Raw genomic sequence first — 21,149 nt, 5'->3', positions numbered from 1 at the left:
AATTGGTATTAATAATTAGATAAAAAATGTAAGTTTTTATATTTATATTTATAGTTACAAAAATACCAGTATTACAACATCACTACCACTAGCCAGTGTCCTTGGGACCAAAACAAATCACACAGTACTCCAGCAAGTTTACAGAAACATGTTGTCAGTAGGCACAAGTACAAGAGCTTTGGCTTCTTCAGTTTTAAACCTATTAGATAATCACACCCAGGAGTGAAGGGCTTTTTTAATCTTGTTTGTCTTTCATTCATGGTTAATCAGATTCACTCAGAAGAGATGAGACTCTAAATGAGCTTACATAGCTGGCTCTGACCATGTGGAATATCGCATGTACTGCGTGTAGTTCCTCGTGTTCTTTAGCTGACCACACATTAGCTGAGCCCTCATCGTGATTCGTCACCCGCTGATGATTCTGCTCTTCGGCTTTTGTGGTCTATTTTTTGAAAGATCAGCAGAACTGCAAACCTGTTTCTGTCAGGGAAAACAGTTGTGCTATCAGATAGGGTTTTCCCTATCTAACTATAATTGCCTGGTGCCTGGCAGTACTGGGGATAGAGAAATGATTGAGGCTCTGGACTTTTTGCTCTATTTTTGCACCTAATATACAACAGTATATGTGCAATATATGGACAAAGGTATTGGGATGTACTTTATTCAGTGCCATTGCCACAACCTTTAAAAATCAAGCATAGTAGGGATGTAAACTCACTGAACTTTAGCATTGTATTGTAATAGGATTGTTGCACCGCTGCAACAAGTCAGCTGTTGAAATTTCTCTTTCCATCTAGATACTTTCCCCTCAACTTTGAGTGGTATTATTAAAAATGAAAGCACACATCTACAAATTTACACAGTGGGGTATTCAAATGCTAAGTGCTGTGCAGAAAAAATGTGAAGGGGCACCGACTCCACAATAATTCCAGTGGATTTAGAATGGGATGTTACAAAAGCTCCTTTGGGTGTTATTGTGTAGGTTCCCACAATACTTTGGACTGTCATTGGACTGATTGGTGAATAAAATGTCATTAAAATGCATCCCCCGTGTGACTAGATGAGATCAGTTTTTTTTCCTGAACAAAAAGTGGAACATTTAGATGGTTCATTTCCTGTAATGGCTTCAGTAAAGAAAAAGGACTTATATTAAATATTTTTTGGACAGAGTTATTTCTGTTCACCTGACCAAATAAGATCACAGAAACACAGTTCGTTGACATGTAAAAAATTGCATGTCTGACCATCCTTCAATATTTGAGTCATTGGATCGCTATCATTCACATTGTGTCTCGGGAGTGTGGCTCATATGTGTAGAGCGATACTAGGAAAGCAGCCATGTGCATGTTGCCACACACAGTTTGCCATAAAATGACAAATCACGTGTTGCAGAATATTATCTCGTATTTCAGTTGAGCTCAATTTGGCTGATTCTGTTTAGCATTAACCGCTGTTGCATGGTACAGTTGCTAGGATCCTGGTTTTAACTGTTCCACCCATGGCACTAGGGCACAGTTTGTGGTTTGCATTATGAAGCCAACAGTGTGCTCAACCACTTATACTTTTCCCTTTTTACGTCTGTCATTTCTGGGACCGCCTTGCTGGGAGCATTAGAGCACTGTTTTTGGTGTTCTCAGGAATGTGCTGAGGTTTTTAGCCAAAGTTCCTGTCTGTTAGACCAAATTAAATTTCTAAAGCAAAACTGCTTTTCATATCAACACAACAAGGGCAGCTCCTTCCAAAAGCTGCTGGCTGTTTGGCCCAGACAGGCCTAAGAAATTCCCATACACATTCATCCCACGAAGTAGTAGTTACTCATAAACACACCATGGATACACATGAAAGTGTTTTGGAAATGAGAGCCTGTGTTCAGAAAGCTCCCTCACATCGGCCTCCCCTCTTTGTGCAGACAGCTGTAAGTAAGTGGGAGTTTCCTCAGGAGGCCTCATGAGCTGATGAGCTGGCATGTTGGGGCAACTTGAAGGTTCCTCCCAGAGTGGTTCTGTTTTTCTGATTAAGTGACTCTGTCAGCACCCCATCTGTTTGTGTTCAAACTGTGTGAATGTCTGCGTAGACCTCTGAATACTACCATACTACATCATACTGCAGCCTTACTTTAGTGTGTGCTTGTATGTATGAGATTATATGTGACCAAAGAATGAAAGAAGAAATGGTTGGTTAATTACAGATAAGTGTTGGGAGTTTTTTGGGCTCCTGTCAGAATATAAAGTGGTTTGGCTGTGAAATACACTGTTCATTCCCAGTACTCTATCATTTGCCTCCTTTAATTTACAGTATATTAACAAAGCAGTCTTTTGTTAAAGCTCTTTGGCAGAATGTTATGCTGGGCATTTTAGTGATGTCTTGTTTTGTTTTTAGTTAATCACTTACTTCAGCAAATATGTAGAAGAGTTAGAGCTTTGACTTATATATAGACCTTTTAGATGGTCTCACTCAGGACTGGCACAGTTGTATATTACTTGTATATGAATTACAGAGTGAGTCAAAAGTCGTAGGACAAACTAATATTTCGGAACTGATTTGTTTTGTCACAAATAGAATGTGTGCTAATATTAAAAGTGTTTAGTATAAATTATTCTGTCTTGTCTTTGAACAGACAAAAATGATTTTTTTTTTTTTGGACACTTTTTGTCTGAAAAATTTCAGTCATCGAATATTCTGTGTATCCCTAAATGTAATGCATCTTGAATCAAGCCAAAAAAACTTTTCCTTTAACCTTTTAGCTGGTTATCCCATTTTATCCCATTCAAAACAGACTCACTCCGAAGTCTACCTTTTAACCGTTTGTTTTTGGGATTGTTTAATACAGTGGAACAGTAAAGAAACCATAATAGTTTTCACCATAATAGTTGTTGTACCATGATATCTTTTAACTGTATAGCCGGTGACGTGTTTATAAACCCATTATTATCTTACCCCTTACAGTACAAATTATTTATAATTTATTTTTGGTCTGTGTGCATCTCTCTTAATGAAGGCATCCTGGCCATCTCTTCGAGCTGAATTCCCACACCTCAACCCTGCACAGCTTCACCATATGCTGAGGGAATACAATGCAGGCAGGACCTGCCCCTCCTGCTGGACTCCCTCTTCAGAGGAAGCAGAAGCTGCTCTCCAAACCTGTGAGTTGAATAAGTGCATTCAGTTACTTTAAAGCCCTATCCAGACGGGATTCACTTCTCAGTGGGACGTCTGTGAAAAATATTTCACACTTCTACCCAGTGATAAAACTCTTGCATCCGGACTGCAATTAAAAAAACAGGAGGAGCAGTGAGTTTTCAGGCTTTCTCTGTCATATGACATTGCGTTCAGTAGCTCCTCCATTTCCACTCACTGTTGTGTTTACGTGGATCTCTGTTGAAATGCACGCCCAAAGTGTAATTACAGTGCGTGGCAGTCTGGGGATGAGATGGGGATAAGATGAGGTGTTTAACGTCCAACATCCTCAGCTTACCAACACTGAATTTGCTCGCACAGTAAAAATACTCCAACAGTAGCAGGAGCAGATCAGCTGCTCATCATCCATCTTACTCTATAAGCCATTAGTGGAGCTGCTATACACCTGAATATATAAAACCTATGTGGATGTATGAAAGACTTTTTAAAATTAATTTAAAAGCCATTTGACCAGTGGTAGGATGGTCCCCCCTTTAATGTGAGTCTTGGTCCTCCCAAGGTTTCTTCCTCCTCCTGCAGCTCTGAGGGAGTTTTTCCTTGCCTCCGCGCTCACTGGGGGTTCTGTATTATGTATATTCTATGTTTAATGTTTTGCCTGATTCTTTGTCCTGTAATCATGTTTCTGTAAAGCTGCTTTGTGCCAACACCAGTTGTAAAAAGCGCTATACAAATAAATTTGATTTGATTTGATTTGATAAATTCCTATTTTTGAACACCCTTGATTTTAGAGGGAACAGTAAAATGATTGAATGTCCCAATATTTTTGTCCACATAGCGTATTTTGGTGCCGAGGAGTTTTGTTCACATAATAATATATAGCTCCATCTTTCCTCCAGCTGAAATTCTGGAGAGTTTCGACAATCATCCTCCACTCATCCTGCCCAACAGTACCTTTCACCTGGAGCTCGGAAAGCCCATTACAGAGCCAGACTTCTTCTCCCAGCTTCAGCACTTGCAGGATTTCATTGACTCCCTCCCAATCACTCCAATACAAAATGAAGCACCACCTCAACAGGTAATATGGGAGATTGAACTTCTTCAACATGATTATTTGGTGATACTTGACCCGTCACAATAAGTGTGTTTGTGCGAAACAATATTATTGTCATTTTAAGAATGTTCTCTCCGAGTGGTCCAGCGGACTAAGGCGCTGCCACTATAATCTGAGGATTGCCGGTTTATATCCCGGGACATGCTGCTTGTCATCAGCAGCTGGAGTCTGAGACAGCTTTGCTGCTGTATCCAAACTGCGTCACTGCGCTTTCCACAGAGCATGCTGGCTGCATGGTTATGCTACATTAGCAGCAGTTGGAAAAGAGTCAGGTTTTACATATGTTAGGGAAAGCATGTCCTAGTCTTCACCCTCCTGACATTTGTCGGCATTATGGGTGAGTTGGTTGGGTAAATTGATTTACTTTAATGGACTCTACCTGGTGATATTGTAATCAACCTTATGTCCATTTAATGTATAATAACTTGATCATCTAATGTTGTGATAGGCCTAGGTGATGAAGGTGGTGGTTCTATACCAATAAGTACTGTGCTGACAGTTTCTTCTTCTTCTAATTCTTCTTCTTTTTCCAGGACCTGAAAAAAGGCAAGGACCTGATGGATGACACACAGACATCATCTTCGCTGTCTGGCACAGATCCAGAGCTCAGTGCTTCTTGTACCACCCCTGACTCAGCCATCGGTGTTGGTTCTGAGGCAGAGGAACAGCTGTGTTTGTCTGCATCACCCCTTCATATCAAGGAATCTCTTGGTGACCTGAGCTCATGTGAAGCAGTGTTGGCCCAGAAACTGAAGAACCTGGAGCTCCAGAGTAACCTGCCAGGGGAAACGGACCTGGGATACCACAAAAGCCTGGCCTTGGACCCTTCCTGCCTGCTTACCCCACCCAACACACCCCAAGGCCTTGAACTAGCTGAGCTAGAGGCCAACATGCAGGAGGAGGCAATCCGTCAGCTTAAGAAAGGTAATAATCAATTCTTCTGATGAATTTAGGAAACTTGTGGTAGCTATAAACCCAGGAACACATATCCTCTTGCTCCACCAGGTTCTGATAAACAAAATGCTTCTGCAGTCAGTAAATCTGCCATAGGGATTTCTTACTGCCTGAGGGATGTGAATACTGCAGCTAAGCATGGAGACGTTCTGTTCAAGGCGATGACCTCAGGCCCACGCTGAGTTAACGGTTAATATGAACGACCTGGAGCGCTGTCTCCTCCACTCCCCTTTCAGCTATCTAAGAGAAGGTCTTAAGCATGTTCACCCTGTGGGGTGTTCCCCAAGTTCAAAGGATGGGTCGTTTCCTCCTCAGGTCTGTTGTTTTTGGATGCCAGACTGCTTAGGTCATGCAGGGGTAGCAGGGTGGATGTGAAAGTGGTTCTTTGTGTGCTCTGGCTCTGGTTTGGTGTTAGGATTGGGGAGGGAAGAAGGGAGTGTTAGGAGAGCCCAATTAGCTTTATCGGCACAACAAGTTGAACTTTTCAACCTCTAAGAATGTTGTCATATTTACAGAAATGGATGTGCCTGAATGTGTAATGTGTAAAACTCTGTCAAAAGCTGCTTTCACGGATATTGGCTCGAGAAGCTTGTACTAACACCCTGGTTGCCGAGTATAATATGACAGTCAGCCCAAACCACACATGCCAACACCCTGGCTTTTGAGGATAATCTGAGAATTTGCCCTAGCCACATGTGCCAACACCCCGGTTTCTAGGTTTAATATGGTATTCATATGTAAGTTTGTTTTTGCCAACTCTCTATTTGCTAAGTATAAAACACATCTGGCCCAATTTCACCTTGCTGATACCCAGTTTCGGCCAATGGCACCATATATCAGTCAAGCTTGGGGTGATACTCTTTATGCTATTTGGGAAGAGTATTCCAGAGGGAGGCATTAGGCCAACTAGATGTACTTGCTTAACCACAAGTACTGCCATTATCCATCAGCTTGTTCATGTAGCGTGTTTGGCTAACTCTGTTGGATGGAGGATGGTGTTGTCAGACACACATCCAAGTTCTTTACTGTCCACACTACAATTATAATGTGGTCATATGGATCTCAGATCCCCTCTGAATGTGGTTTAAATAATTAGATAGCAATACGTTCTCAAGACACATTCGACCCCATTCACACCTGTAATTCAGCTGGCCACTTCCGATGATTAGATCATCCAGGTTGCATGTTAATGCCAAGTCAAACTTTTCTGTGAAACAGATCACAGAAAAGTGATCATAAAAAGTTCCCTCCAGCACTGTGGCTCCCATCAACACATGGTTAGAAGGGGTTAACCCTCACAAATGGTCATAGGGCAGTTCAAGCTTTAAGCCCCCTAGAAAAAGGCAGGGGTCAATATTCTTTCACAAAGGATTATGGCTCCAATTCATTGACCCCAGCAACAACCGGACTGTTGTGATTTCTTTAAAATTCTAACCACACTGTCCACCACAAATAAACCGAACGTTTCTGACACAAGTCATCCAGCTTTTCCTCTCCACAGCCCCTGTATGGACTGGGTGTGAGTTTCCCCACTCCAATCAAAGAGACTCCCGTTCAACCACACTAGTTTTCCCTGCTAACACGTCACGCTATTTTGGTAGCCGGGCTAATCCTATAATCTGGAGCAAGAATTACAGAGAGGTGGTGATGTCAGGAGAGAAAAGAGCGGTGGATAAAGCGTCATGGGAATTTACAGTTGGTTTGCTGGGTGGAATCTTAATCAGGACTGGCATTGTTCAGGGTGCTGGGCCGGGGTGTGAACAGTTTTAGGGAATGGGGGGTGTTACTGTTGCTGTTGTGATGGGGGAGTAACATCAGAAGAGCAGCAGACCATGCAAAGAACGGCACACTCAAGACCCCTGTGGTCCTGCAGGCCTGAAGGAATAGCAGTTATTGATGCATGTGATTGAAAATTCAAAATAGGGTAGCTGGATTTTTTTGGGAATGCCCTTTGATCTGCACACTTAATTCCCTAGATTTACCTTTTATGGCATTATTTGAATTGTGAATTACACTACTATCATAGGCTTGATTATAATGTGATGTAAACAATGTAAATTCTGTGCATTCACACTAACCGGCAGCAGAGTAAGTCTTTTCTTATGTGTGATTTTTTAACCGTGAATTAATGGTTGCACAAATTGACATTTTAAAACACTTCTTAAAGCTGGTCCTAAAGATCTACAACCATAGAGAGAACAGACCCGCATGTGTTTAAATATTTTTCTGTTTTGAATTATTTGTTGAGTACCTCATAAGTTTGGATACACCCCTTCTCATTTAATGTTTTTTGTTTATTTTTATTATTTTCTACATTGGTTAATATTGAGGCGCTGGTGGATGGACTCGTTTATTTTATTATTATCTTTTACACAATCAGTGTTTAAAGGGGAGAGAAGTTGAGTAGGGTATTCTATTTATGGTTAGCATAAGTTATCTTTGAATGTTTCTACTGTTTGTCTTCCTCCACCACATGTGCTTAGTCCTTTTCTCTTCATTTTTTGACAGCAGTTTTTACTATGACTTTAAATCAAAGTTTATGTTCACTGCCTTACTGCTGCTGCTTTGATGCATGAGCCACAAGATTGCACTGTTGTCAGACAATATCTTAATAGGCTAGAAGGAGCAGCTATGAGGCGCAAACTGGGGTGCTTAAAGCTGGTCCTGAAGATCTACCACCATGGAGAGATCAGACCCAACGCATTTGATTATTTTATTGTTTTGAATAATTTTGAATTTAGTTATTAATCGTTATTATTACGTATATTTAGTTGCAAGCTTTAAAAAAAAAGTTTGGATACACCTCAGTTTAAATATACATTTATATATTTATTTTTATTTTTATTTTTACTTCTATTATTTTCTACGCTGTCGATTAATATTGATTACTTTCAGACTATAAAGGAATGCATATGCAATTAAAGTATTAAACAAGATAAAATATGTTTTATACTCTAGATTCTTGAAAGTAGCCAAATTTTGCTTTGATGCCAACTTTGACCACTCTTGGTTGATTCTCTGTCAGTTTTCATGAAGTAGAACTGTCTTAAAGAAGTTTCCTTTACTCTGCACTCCAACTCGTCCCAAAACAACTGGGTTGGATGTTTGTCAGGTTGCATACATGTTCCTTCATAGTTTTTAAGTCTTTAATACTGCTCTACAATGTAGTAAATAATACAAATATAGAACAAATATAATAAATAATGTGAATGTGTGTCCAAACTTGTCCAGACTGGTACTGTATGTATTATTTGTTTTGGCTGTTACATTTTCTTGTCAGAAGCTGGACCTTGTACACACCCACACACAACAACTCGAATGGCCTTAAGCACACCCACGAGAGACAAATTTGGGGGTGACATATGCAACTTGTTGACTAACAGTGAATGCAGGCTTATAGAGTTTGCTCAGTTTGATACCACTGCATGTGAATTTCACTTCTGTAGTGCTACCTGTTTGATGTTATTTGATGCTGATGCATGCTCTCTAGTATTAGTTGCCAGTATAAACAGTGGATGAATTGTCTTTTTTTAGTCAAAGAAAGAAAACACATTTATATTCCCTCTCTTGTTGCTGTGCCACTAGCATGCTTTCACCAAGCCAGTACAGTTACCACTTTACAGACCTGTGTAAGCTGTCGTGCACAGGCACTTTTTAAGTAGGGGTGTCCCGATCACATTTTTGCCCCATAAGTCTGACTCATCTGCCAATAAAGAGTCCTGATCAGATACTGGAGTCTGTTAATGGAGAACTCTGGTGTAAAATGGACTTTTGGTGTAGTTGAACATGATAAAAAGTACTTACCTCTGATGAATAGCCCATCTCCATTCTCCCACAGCGTTCCAAGATCCAGAAATCTTCGTCCAAAAATTGTCCAAACACCCTTCAGACTGGGTTACGGGGCATAATTTGACCCAATAAATAGTTTTTTTCCACCGTTATCCAGCCTCAAAGTAGCTACAAACCTTATTAAAGTGCACAAGAAGCTAATTAAAAACCTCTGTTTACCTTCTATAATGCTAGCTTTAGCTCTGAGCACCGCCATTAATCCTGGTGCCGGCTGCTACGCTATGCAGTCAACGTAGTCTAAATAATTTTTTTTTTTTTATTATTAACACTATCAAAACTTACCATTTATCACAAAAATTTGTTTGTAAAAGTCTTATATTGTAATAGCCTGCACTTATTAAAGGATAATTATTGCTTACAGAATATATTAATCTGAACTATAAATATAAGGCATTTTTAATTTACTTGACACAAACAAAAATCTTAAAATCACCAGTGCAAATACCAAACTGTGCATGTATGTGTTAACCATGTGATCTTCCAGATTTTCTTGTGCTTTTTTAAATAGCTATTTACATGTAAATAAAAGAACCAGCATTAGATGTGGCATCCTATTTTTAAGCCTAATTCTTGAAGACAGTTCAGATTTAATGTTTCATGGTTTTGTTTAGTGGATAAGCTTGATTTTCATTGGGACAGTGAGACAAACCATGTGTGGACACTGATGTGATATCATTGTTTTGTTTCCTCAGTTGAGAATGGCCTGTTGGCAGCTGCAGGTCAACAGGATGAGAGAAAGGAAGAAGACGACGATGAGGATGAGAGAGATGAAGTGTTCACCATAGAGCTGTCGAAAGGACCGCATGGCCTCGGCTTGGCACTGGTGGATGGACTGGTTAGTTTAGTCCAAATCTTATTTAAATTTAAAGCAGGAGGCCCTATATGCTTATTCACTGCTTTTTAGTCCATCATTCCTTTGCTTTTATGTTCCAATGGTCATGGCAAAATTGTGGGATGCTTACTATACTAGTTCCTGTCTAATGGCATGTGGTATGAAATATAAGCTAAAAATAGCTTGACTGCATTGCAGTTTAATAAGAGCGATTACTTTTAAACCAAGTCTCAAATCTCAAGTTGTAACTTGAGCTCCTTGTCTGACTGACATTGTAAAAGTTCCAAAACTAGGCCAGTCAGCAACTGCTGAGCCTAAAAATAATTGCTGCTTGTTTGGGCCGGTACAGTGGTGGTGGTACATGTGTAGACAATAAAGGCAGCATTGTTTAGCACTCCTGCTTTGCTCAAGGTTGCTGATTGGGGAGCTTGGTATGGAGGTAGGTGTTGAGGGGGTCAGGTTTTACTGGAAATTGCTCAGTAGGAGGTAAATGGCTTTAACTCAGCCTAGCCAAGGCTCTTTTGAAGTCAATAATAGTGGCTGTATTGAGATGGTGACTGAAAGTGAGGTGGCCCCTGCTTTTCCCTAAACCTCATTTGGTCATTTGGTAGCACAAACAATATAATGCAGACAATGGGATGAAGTGGGTGTATCCTGCTGGCGACCTGCTTATGACACCATGCTGGATCACTCAAGGACAATAAAACAGTGTTTTTATTTAAGTGACTCATCACACTTGTCCTTAGAAACACTAGTCTAAATGCGATTGTATTTATACCTTTTATGGAGGTCCTTTGTCTTATCTTTCCTGCTCAATAACACCAACTAAAACAGTAAAGTGGAGTTTAAGAAGTGAATGTTTTGGTGGATTTTGTGTGGAACAAAGTCAGCCTCTAGCATTCTGATTTAACTTTTATAAGCACTTAACCTTAACTTTTGAAGCACTTTTCTCATAATGTCAAAACATAAATAAATATACAAATACCTGTATTTTCTTAATCAGAATTTACATTGTTGAATTTTCTCTGATATGTTGAAAATAAATGAGTTTGAATTTAAAGTTTTAAAATAAAAAAAACATGCTGTTGACTCCAAGCCCTTAAAGTTTATATATATGCAAACTAAGCAGCAATATCAGACCATTTTAAACTTATTTATATATTTTCACATATTCATCCAATAATGTTTTTGCTACATCTGTTACTTTTGTTTTCATAGCTCAGGAGTGTTTAAACTCTCAGTGAGAGCTTTTGGAATTAGGTTCAGTTCAGGACAGTTAGCTTACAGAGCACAGCTTATGTATTATCTTGTGTCTTAGACCATACTAAATTCACAGGAAAATGGGATTTATTAAAAAAAAAAAGGAGTTCCACATTTTACAGCAGTCATTTAATCAACCTCAAATAGTCATTTAACCTCTTGAGACCCTGCATGCTCATAAGGGGACATTACATTTCTGCTTCTCTGTGACTCTTTATTTTTTAAAATTGACTCTTTGGCCTCATATCATATCATACCATCACTGTTCATACCATCTAGTGGTCATGTGACAACATTACACTCAATTGATTGAAACAAAGATGGCAGGGATTCCAGTCCATTTTTTCTACAGCCAGTCCAGGCAGAAACATAGGGCAGGTAGAAATTCTCATCCAGTTTTAAGGTTGAAACTACGGTAGTTTATTTACTAACTGTAGTAAGCTAAAATTTAGTTTTTGGACTAATTGGGTGCTTTTTTTTCCAAATAGCAAATATCCTTCTTAAATGTTAAAATAAACTACTGTCCCTATATGAAGACACAGTTTGGTTTTAATACTTTTTAGGTCCCACTAATCCCAAATAGCTAAAATAAATTAAAAATACACTAATAAATAGTTAAATAATGGCTGAATAAATTATAAATTTGTACTAGTTAAGACATTACTAAAACACTACTAAATTGTAATGGTTCATTATGTTATGAATAATAATAAATTGAGACATTAGTTAAATGACTTGGTAATTTTTAATAATGTCTTAATTAATGTTAATTAATAATTAGTAGAGACGTTCTGCAGTAAGTACTGTTAATTAATGTACCTTTATTGTAAAGTGTCACAGAACATCCTGCAATGATGCTGGACTCAATGCTCTTTCTGTGTCCACAGAGTTGATTAGGATCAACAGGTCCCATGCTGATTTCGCAAGATAAATAAGTCTAAACTTAAAACACAGGCAATGTTGTGTCTGCTGCTGGTGTGTTTGTAGATTGGTAACTCCTACAGCTCGATTGGCAACCTACAATGATTTGTCAAAACCAGGAATGACACTACTCATTGAAGAAAAGACAAGACAACCACATCAACCATGCTTGTGCTGGAAACAGATATAATGTGTTCAGTAACTGCTGAGTCTGTAGTAGTCCACTGCCCCAAGTAGTGGTAAAAGAACCAGGGTTAGAAAACACATAAGATGTGTTCCCATGTATTGGAAGTTTGGTCTATTCTGTTCTTTACTGAATTCTTGTGTTTTTTGTCTGTAGAAAACTCCACTGAGGATGAGTGGAATCTATGTAAAGTCAGTGGTGCCCGAGTCACCAGCTGCCCAGTGCCAGAGACTCAGGCTGGGTGATCGCATCCTGGCTGTGAACGGAGTGAGTCTTGTGGGCGTAGACTATCACATGTAAGTATACTGTCTCTCTCAGGTCACTTAATAGGCTTACCTACCTACACCACAATGCAAAGCCAGCTTTAGTTAACATTAAAAGAGTTGCTCAAATAAAGTACTTCTGGTTCTGGTTGATAGTCACCTGTCATTAAGGACAATTGTAATGGTCATAAAGTAGATGTTTCAGTATATAAATAATGAAACCTGTAGAGTGAACCGTGTGAAGGACCATCCTGTGTCCTTCCAGCCTGTCCCTAGGTTCAGATAAAAGCTTAAAGGAGGAAGTCTGAGGTTTCACAGATGAGATCTGGCAGGCATTCTTGGCACTGTAAGCTGAGTTACCGCAATCCTGACCAAAATAACCCTCCAATGCTCTGCTTCCCTCTCCGTCCCTCACAGCGGTAGGGAGATCATCCGGACGTCAGGAGATTCTCTCAGATTGCTGGTGGCCAAAACCGAAGCCAGGAGCAGTGGGAGGACCTCCATCACCAGATGCTAAATCCGTGGACGACTGACCAAAAAAAATAGACTGCCTCGTGACAGCTGAGAGATTTGGGACAAGCCATCAATCTCATTAAATCTTTTTTTTTTTTTTTTTAACTTCATGCTGCTGGGCTGAAATCCTCAGATGCTGAGCTAAATTTTGGTTCTAAACCAAAGAAAAGAAGGCTCTCACTTATTTAGACATCTTTTTTTGAAAGGTTGTATATGGGAGCCTGTTTTTGACAGTTCAATCAAAGTTTTGTAAGATTCACAGGCAGACAGAGTTCTGGGTCAAGGCAACACTTAAAAGAGCATGCTAGAGCTCTTCTATCTCTCTTGGATGCGAATACTTATACCAAATGACTTTTATGCCAGTGTTTACTACCGTTTTATTTTGTCGTTTTTATTCAGTGTTCAAAAAAAATTATCCGTCATCTGCATGAAATGCAGCATGGTTATGGTTTAGGGAAGAACAGCTGCATTTGTACTAAGACAATATACTGACACAATGACACTATGAGAACAGAAAGTTTCTCGGCTGATGCTGCTTTGCCATCAGCAGCCGGTGCCCAAGAGAGGATATTGCCTGTGTTGCGATTTGCCATGCCCTCTCTAAAAAGGTAGATGGTGCTCTCTCCCACCTCTCATCACTCCCACAGGTGATCGTCTTTCTCTCTTTTTTTTTCTCCCCCAAATTTTTCCCCATTTCTCCCCAATTTACACGGCCAATTACCCAACCCACTCATTAGGACTCCCTCTATCACTAGTGATGCCCCAACACACCAGGAGGGTGAAGACTAACACGTGCTTCCTCCGATACATGTGAAGTCAGCCACCGCTTCTTTTCGAGCTGCTGCTGATGCAGCATTATCGAGAAGCCAGTGCGCTCGGAGGACAGCGCAGCGTCTCGGCTCCAATACATCAGCTCACAGACGCCCTATGCTGCAGACATCACCATAGGAGTGATGTGGGGAGAGAGCGCCATCTACCCACCAGGTGGAAGCAGGGCCAATTGTGCTCCCTCTGAGCGCCGGCAGCTTGATGGCAAAGCTGCATGAGTGGGAGTTTGAAAGGTGATCGTCTCTCTCTGTTGGCTGATCATCCTTGTTGGCATGTTGGCTGCCTACTGAAGTTGCATCGGCAGCAGTTGGACAAGTATCAGAGTTGTATCGGAGGAGGCATGCGCTTGTCCATACCCTTCTGTGGTGGGAGTATGTTAAGCGATTAAGTAGTACGTGGACTTCTAGTAATTGGGAAAAATATTGGGAAGGAAAGAATGATCTCTTTAGCTTCTTGAACTCAAACATTATACTTTAACATACATATGCAGAACCTATACACCAAATATTACAGCAAATATCAATACGTAATAACGTTATATCTTCATTAGATATATTAACCAAAGATGCATTGTTTTAAACAGTGTTTTTACATGTTCTAGTCAGAGCAAATTGTTTCAAGTTATCTCCAGATACCAGCATCGTTGATCTAGTCTATTTTTTATTTTATTTTTTATAGACATTACAGTTTCATAATGACCTTCATGTCATATAAAAATGTTTGAGTTGTTTCTAAATGCCAGAAAAAGTGTTATGTCGATGTTACGAAGTATTTTGTACAAGTGTTTTGTTTGTGATATTTATATTCTATTCTATAAGTGATATTGTTCATGTCAAATAAATTGCACTTGTTTTTTAAGGTACAACAGTATGGATTTGTGCGCATGTGTATTTGAGTTGCTTGAATTTTTTTGTGTATACACAGATCAGCCGTGACATAACATACTTTGTCTCATTGTTTCTACACTTACTGTTTATCAGACAAAAAATCTGAAAAGTGTGACGTGAGTATTCATCCCCCTAAAATCAATACTTAGTAGTGCCACCATTCGCTGAAATTGTAACTGTAAGTGCTTCGGGGTTTGTCTCTACCAGCTTTGTGCATCTAGAGACTAGGGCTGGACCCGAATATTCGGGTATTCGGATATTCGTTCGTTGAGTAGGTATTCGGTTTTTAATTTTGGTATTCGGATATTCGTTTTTTTTCTCCTTTCCAGAGTTCCACCTCACTCTAACCACTTCTGTTCTCGCGGGTCCCGTCAGAATATCTTGCGCGCGGGACAGAACTGAACTGTTATTGGCTGGAGCGGGAGTTTAATCCAGACGATGCGGGAGCAAATTAATAAATAGTTAAGAAAACTGTAATAATTGTAAAAAAAAAAAAAAACCTAAAGAAAACTCTCAACGCGCAGGATGGACCGACACACACACGCACACACCGATGGTGTTTGGACTGGGTAAGCAACGGGACCACACTATTCAGCGCTGCTGTTTTAATAAATATATAAGTAAATTTGAAGCATTAAATGTAGTTTATTTAATTTATATTCGGAACGTGGGGCGGGAGCGGCAGAAATGTGTATGTGGCGGGCGGGCGCGGGATTAAAAGAAGCAATTTTTTTGCGGCGCGGTAACGAGACAGAAACGCGGGAGCGTGGAAGAGTGCGTTTAAAAATCAGTCTCGCGCAGACCTCTATTATACATGATAAAAAAAAATGCAGGCTCTTCGAAACTGATTTATATAATAAAACGTAAGGGGTAATGTGGCAACAGTAGGGGCTAAATCGGTTACAAAAGCCTGGCCTACAAAAATGATGTCTGAACGAATTTCCTCTTATCTAATATAATTTAAAATGGTTTAAAATATAAAATAATTTCTAAGCAAACGAAATATTTAATATTGAGCTTATAGCCCAAGTGCAAAAATACAAAATCAGTAATACGGCTATGCCCTGCACAATGCTTAAACCGAAATAGACCAAGTACAATAACGTCATTAACAATGACTTTCCTCTACTCTAATATAATTTAACATGATTTAAAAATATAAAATAATTTCTAAACAAACGAAATATTTAATATTGAGCTTATAGCCCAAGTGCAAAAATACAAAATCAGTAATATGCCCTGCACAATCCTTTAACCGAAATAGACCAAGTACAGTTTACAATGACTGTCCTCTAATATAATCAACAATGTTTAAGAATATAAAATACTTCCTGAACAAACGTTTTTTTTTGTTTGTTTTTTTAAGCAAATAACCTAAGTGTGAAAACACAAACAGCAATTTACTGGGCTGGCTTGCGCAGCGGAGAAACCGTGCAGCAGCAGCCTCCTAGCCTGCTTACGCAGCGGATAAGCCGCGGTGTAGGGCAGCAGAAATTCCGGGATGAAAACACAAAGAAATCTGGGCTAAAAACACAGAAAAAAATATGGGGTGAAAACACAAAAATCCGGGATAAAAACACCAAAAATCCGGGGTGAATATGTCTCGTCGGTCAGAGCAAATTGAACATTTTTCAGTGGATTAAAGGGGCCGTGATTTGCTTTTTTTTTTTTTTTTACCTCTTTTTAAAAAAACGAATATTCGAATATTCGCTTTGAATCAGTGCCGAATATCCGGAGCTCAAAAAACGCTATTCGGGCCAGCCCTACTAGAGACTTAAAATTTTTGCCCCATTGTTCTTTATAAAACAGCTCAAGCTCAGCCAGGTTGGATGGAGAGCATCTGTGAACAGCAATCATGTCTTGCCACAGAAGCTCAGTGGTATTTAGGTCAGAACTTTGGCTCTGCCATTCTAACACGAGTATTCTTTGATTTAAACCATTCTACTGCAGCTCTGGATGTATGTTTAGAGTCATTGTCTTAAATCTCTCCTTCCCAGTTTCAAGTCTTTTGCAGCCTCCACCAGGCTGCAAAAACAAAATATCATTTTCATTTCATTTCACAATTATGTGCTACTTTGTTTTGGTTTATTACTTAAATATCTATAAAATACAGAGTACAAACAAATACAAAGTTTGTGATTGTAAATTGACAAAATGTAAAAACTTTTGCAAGCCACTGTATTATTTTATTAATAGTATTACTATTTGAGTGGTGGGTCATTATTTTTAGCACTGAATGATAGGGTTGTGATGGTTTATTAAGTGTTAGTACTGTGTGTTGTGCTGGTATGAGTAAATCAGACAGAGCAGCGGTGCTGCTGGAGTTTTTAAACACCTCAGTGTTACTGCTGCACTGGGAATATAGTAATCAGTCCACCAACCAGAAATATCCGGCCAACAGCTTCTATGTTCCACATTCAGTAATGTGGAGTAACGTGTGTAAGCATTTTTACTATTCAATTCGGCATAAGTTCAGAATTTGTCTCCATATAAAAACAAGTGCTACATTAATATAGTTGGAACATTTTTATGCCAGTCTGTTTCTAAGGGGTTCTAGGGGCACCGCCCAGCTCTGAACTGATTTAGCTTTTAAATGGTTTATAAATGAAAACAGAAATAGTGATGTCCGGCTGCAGGGTAAATCAGGCGTCCAGCTGTCAGCCCCGCTGCCTGGAGACAGTGGGCAGGAAGAAGCGTGAAGTAAAGGGTGTGTCTCCCGGAGGGACTGCTGTGTTAGGCCAGCTCACCACATGCCATTTATAGAGCGCTGAGGTTTCAGCTCTATCACTCTGCAGGCCTCCATTACGCACTGCAGCCTCCTGAGCGTTTACAGGACCCACACTGAGATCCTGCTCACTGTGATCTGCTGAATGCACAGGTCGGCTGAGGTTTAAGCACAGCGTCATGCTGAAAGTGCTGAGCAGGTTGGTGGTTAATGACTGGCTGATGGAGCTATTATGTACAGAATGTTTTACAGTGTTAGTGTTGGCACTGAATGTACTGGGGAGGTTCGGGTCTTTTTTGACAAACACTTACTTGTTAACATTTATTTGTTGTGATGCTTTATAATCCCTCGTTACTCCCATTACTCTCATTTTTGGCCCTATCAAATCCCACAGTCTCTGTTCATTGGATTTTATGTTGGATTTGAACTCATACACAACTAGTGCATCTCAAAAAAAAATTTGAATATCGTTGAAGAGTTCCTTTATTTTAGTGGTTCAGTTCAAAATGTGAAACTCATATATTATATAGATGTATCACACACAGAGTGATCTTTTTAAAGCGTTTATTCCTTGTATTGTTGATGATTATGACTTGTACCTAAAGAAAACGCAAAAATCACTGTCTCTAAAATGTACAGTATTACATAAGGCCAATTGGTACTTTCTGCAGTGTGCCTACTGAAAAAAGGAAATCTGCATCTCCATAAAAGTTGTTATTAAGCAGAGTGAAGCATGAAGTGCTGTAAGATTTATTTATTTTTTTCCTTTGGACTTGATAAAACAGTGGTTCAACACCAGCAGATGGCATTTCTCTCCAAACCATCACTGACCATCAGTAAATTTTACAATTTTACATTTGTAAAGCAAGAGACCTGAGTCTGGAGGAAGAGTGGAGAGAAACACAGTCCAAGCTGCTTGAGGTCTAGTGTGAAGTTTCTACAATCAGGGATGTTTTGGAGAGACATGTCATCTGTTGGTGTTGATCCACTATGTTTAATCAAGTATCAAGTCCAAAGTCAGTGCAGTGTTTTCCCGCAAAATCTTACAGCACTGCATGCTTGCCTCTGCTGACAACTTTTATGGAGATGTGGATTTCATTTTCCAGCAGGACTTGGCACACTGCCCACACTGGTACAAGTAGCAATAGTCTTATATAATATTCTAATTTTCCGAGACACTGATTTTTGGGTTTTCATTGGTTGTAATCCATAATCATCAAAATATAAGAAATAAAGGTTTAAAATAGATCACTCTGTGTTTAATACATCTATATAATATATAGGTTTCACATTTTGAACTGAATTACTGAAATAAAGTATCTTTTCAATAATATTCTAATTTTTTGAGATGCACTAAATAAACTTTTTTTCAGATTTGTCTGCATGGTCAGCCTCTCCTCAGGCTGTTTGTTTTGAGCACTGCAGAGCAAAAGCTAAGCCTCCAGATTTAGTATCTGTCGGGCACAGACTGCCTGTTTATTCCACTATAACCACAAGGTCTTGTAAAACCATCTCAGACTCCCATAAAAAGATGGCTTCTGCAATACATGTCTGCCTTACAACTGCGTTTATTCTGAATTGTGAAACTCAGCAGTGAGTTTTTACCACGTTAAATATATGTTACACAACTGTGCTTTTCTAAGACTGACCAGTGTACCATAGTTCTGTCCTCAGGGTACCTCAGATACAGCAGAAGAGAGAATTCACAAGTATCACTATTACTATCCGTATAAGTAGTAGTAGTAGCAGTAGTATTTTAAAGCAGAAAATATCTATCCAGGGTGATTTTATTTTTCTCCCCTTGCTTCAGTAGCTATATTCCAAAGTCTAGTCTAGATTTAATTTAGGCCTGGTCCTGTGTAAGACTGTCCTATGGGGACTTTTTCTTAGTTGCCTTTTGGTCAAATAACAGTGACGTATTTTACATCACTGATAAAATTTGTTAACAGAGCATTTGGCTCAAAAAAATAATTTCCATCTTATTGTGGCTACACATCGGGGAGGGGCTTCCCTACTCATACACTGACCCTCCTCTGCTCTTGGCACAACAAGCTAGCTACTAATTGATTGTTTTTTGTTTGTTTGTTTTTAGGCTGTAAACAGGCATCATGATTAGCGCTACCAGAAATCCTATTCATATTGTGGTTAGTAGTTGGTCTCCTTCTAAAACTGTCTCTAGTGTAGCTGTGTTGTCGTGACGTCACCAGAAAGGTTCTGGCTTCTACAGTAGCAGTACAAACCTTGTATGCTTTTTCCTGATTTCTTTATATAAATGAATTAGAATTAGAAAAAAGTACTTTGTTACTATTTACTTAGTTTTTTCCTAATTTTCATGTTTTTTCCCCCTGCCCTACATATAGGTGCAGAGAATTGTGGGTAAGTGAGGGTGACAAAGAATCCATCAGGATACATGACCTGTAAATGCAATGTCTGTGTCTGAAATATTTAGTGGTAAAGGAATAACAGTAATCCAGCCTTGTGTTCTGTCAGAATCCAGACCTCAACACCACTGAATGTGTTTGGAATTACTCTGCTGGTGATGAAAATTAGTTTTCTTATATATATATATATATATATATATATATATATTGAATCAGCTTTGAACTACACTGGAGATCAGGTGTTTAATATATATACACATACATAACATTAATAGTATTAAATATTATTACTAATTACTATTACTAATATATATGGTATAACAGTATAAAATATTTGGAAATAACCCTTTTTTCATTTAGTAATCAAATTTAGAAATCTGTATTTGTATTGTGTTGCTTTATATACAGCATTTGTATGAATTTTTCATATCTCTCAATGGTATGAGCACAGACAAATATAAGCTGGGCTTATACTTTCATAACGTTAAATTGTAAGTCTGGATGAAGAGCAAATGGTTAAGCAGCCTCTCTGTAATAGAACGGTGCTGCCATTGAAGGATATGTCTCCCTCTTGTGGTGGTTTACACAAATTACACAAATTCCTTAACACGTGTGTGGCTGCAGCTATTAAAATATAAATATATCAAAATTTTAAAAAACAAGGTACTTTTGAGTTTATTTATACATCAAATATATTGACCCCTCCTGCAACCTCTTAATCAGAGGATGGGCAAAAATGAATACATAAACAGAAATTATTATTTAACACATTATAGCAGATGAAAAAAAGGTACTGAGCGTAAGGTGTATGCATATTTAAAACACACAAATAAAAGTAGCAAAAATAACTTTCAGCTCATGTCAAGGTCATTAATAGCTGTATACATCAAATCATTGTTTAAGTTATAGAAAGTTGGACAGGGACTGTCCATGAAAACGTGTAAACCCAGAGATTACCATCACCGTATTATAGAAGTGTATGTAAAGTGCATGACTGTATCACTGACAAAAAAATATCGGCAGTAAATCAGATTATTAAATTGCATTTAAAACCCATTTAGTAAATTCAGGTTTCAGTACAGTTCTTCAGTGGTCTTCCCAAATCATCAGACCTGACCAACAGAACACCCATCGGTTTGTTTGTTCGGGTTTTGTGCCATATCAGCAACTTGTTGGCTATTTTACGGCATCGACAATGTTCATGACTTGAGCATTACAGACTTAAATCAGTGTCTTCATATGAAGGACTTCCAGAAATTAAGTATTTTAGCTGGTGGAATATATTCAAACAGTTCTTTACCTA

The 21,149-nt window shown here is 38.9% G+C and overlaps 1 protein-coding gene across 1 annotated transcript in view; it reads left to right on the top strand.

Moving 5' to 3' along the window:
* Positions 1–13,128, top strand: part of si:ch73-281f12.4 (RA_Radil_like and Myo5p-like_CBD_Rasip1 domain-containing protein) — a 33,803-nt gene extending 20,675 nt beyond the window's left edge. Inside the window, exons 11-16 of the mRNA XM_022673578.2 lie at positions 2,999–3,143; positions 4,035–4,213; positions 4,783–5,173; positions 9,745–9,887; positions 12,406–12,545; positions 12,930–13,128. Of these exons, the coding sequence (XP_022529299.2) occupies positions 2,999–3,143; positions 4,035–4,213; positions 4,783–5,173; positions 9,745–9,887; positions 12,406–12,545; positions 12,930–13,029 (1,098 nt within the window). The 3' untranslated portion in view covers positions 13,030–13,128. The remainder of the gene's footprint in view (positions 1–2,998; positions 3,144–4,034; positions 4,214–4,782; positions 5,174–9,744; positions 9,888–12,405; positions 12,546–12,929) is intronic.
* Positions 13,129–21,149: the final 8,021 nt, after the last annotated feature.

This window comes from Astyanax mexicanus, chromosome 19 (genome assembly GCF_023375975.1).
Source record: "Astyanax mexicanus isolate ESR-SI-001 chromosome 19, AstMex3_surface, whole genome shotgun sequence".
Taxonomy (NCBI): Eukaryota; Metazoa; Chordata; class Actinopteri; order Characiformes; family Acestrorhamphidae; genus Astyanax; species Astyanax mexicanus.
The sequence above is the reverse complement of the archived record's forward strand: the minus strand, read 5'-3'. Positions and strand labels throughout refer to the sequence as shown.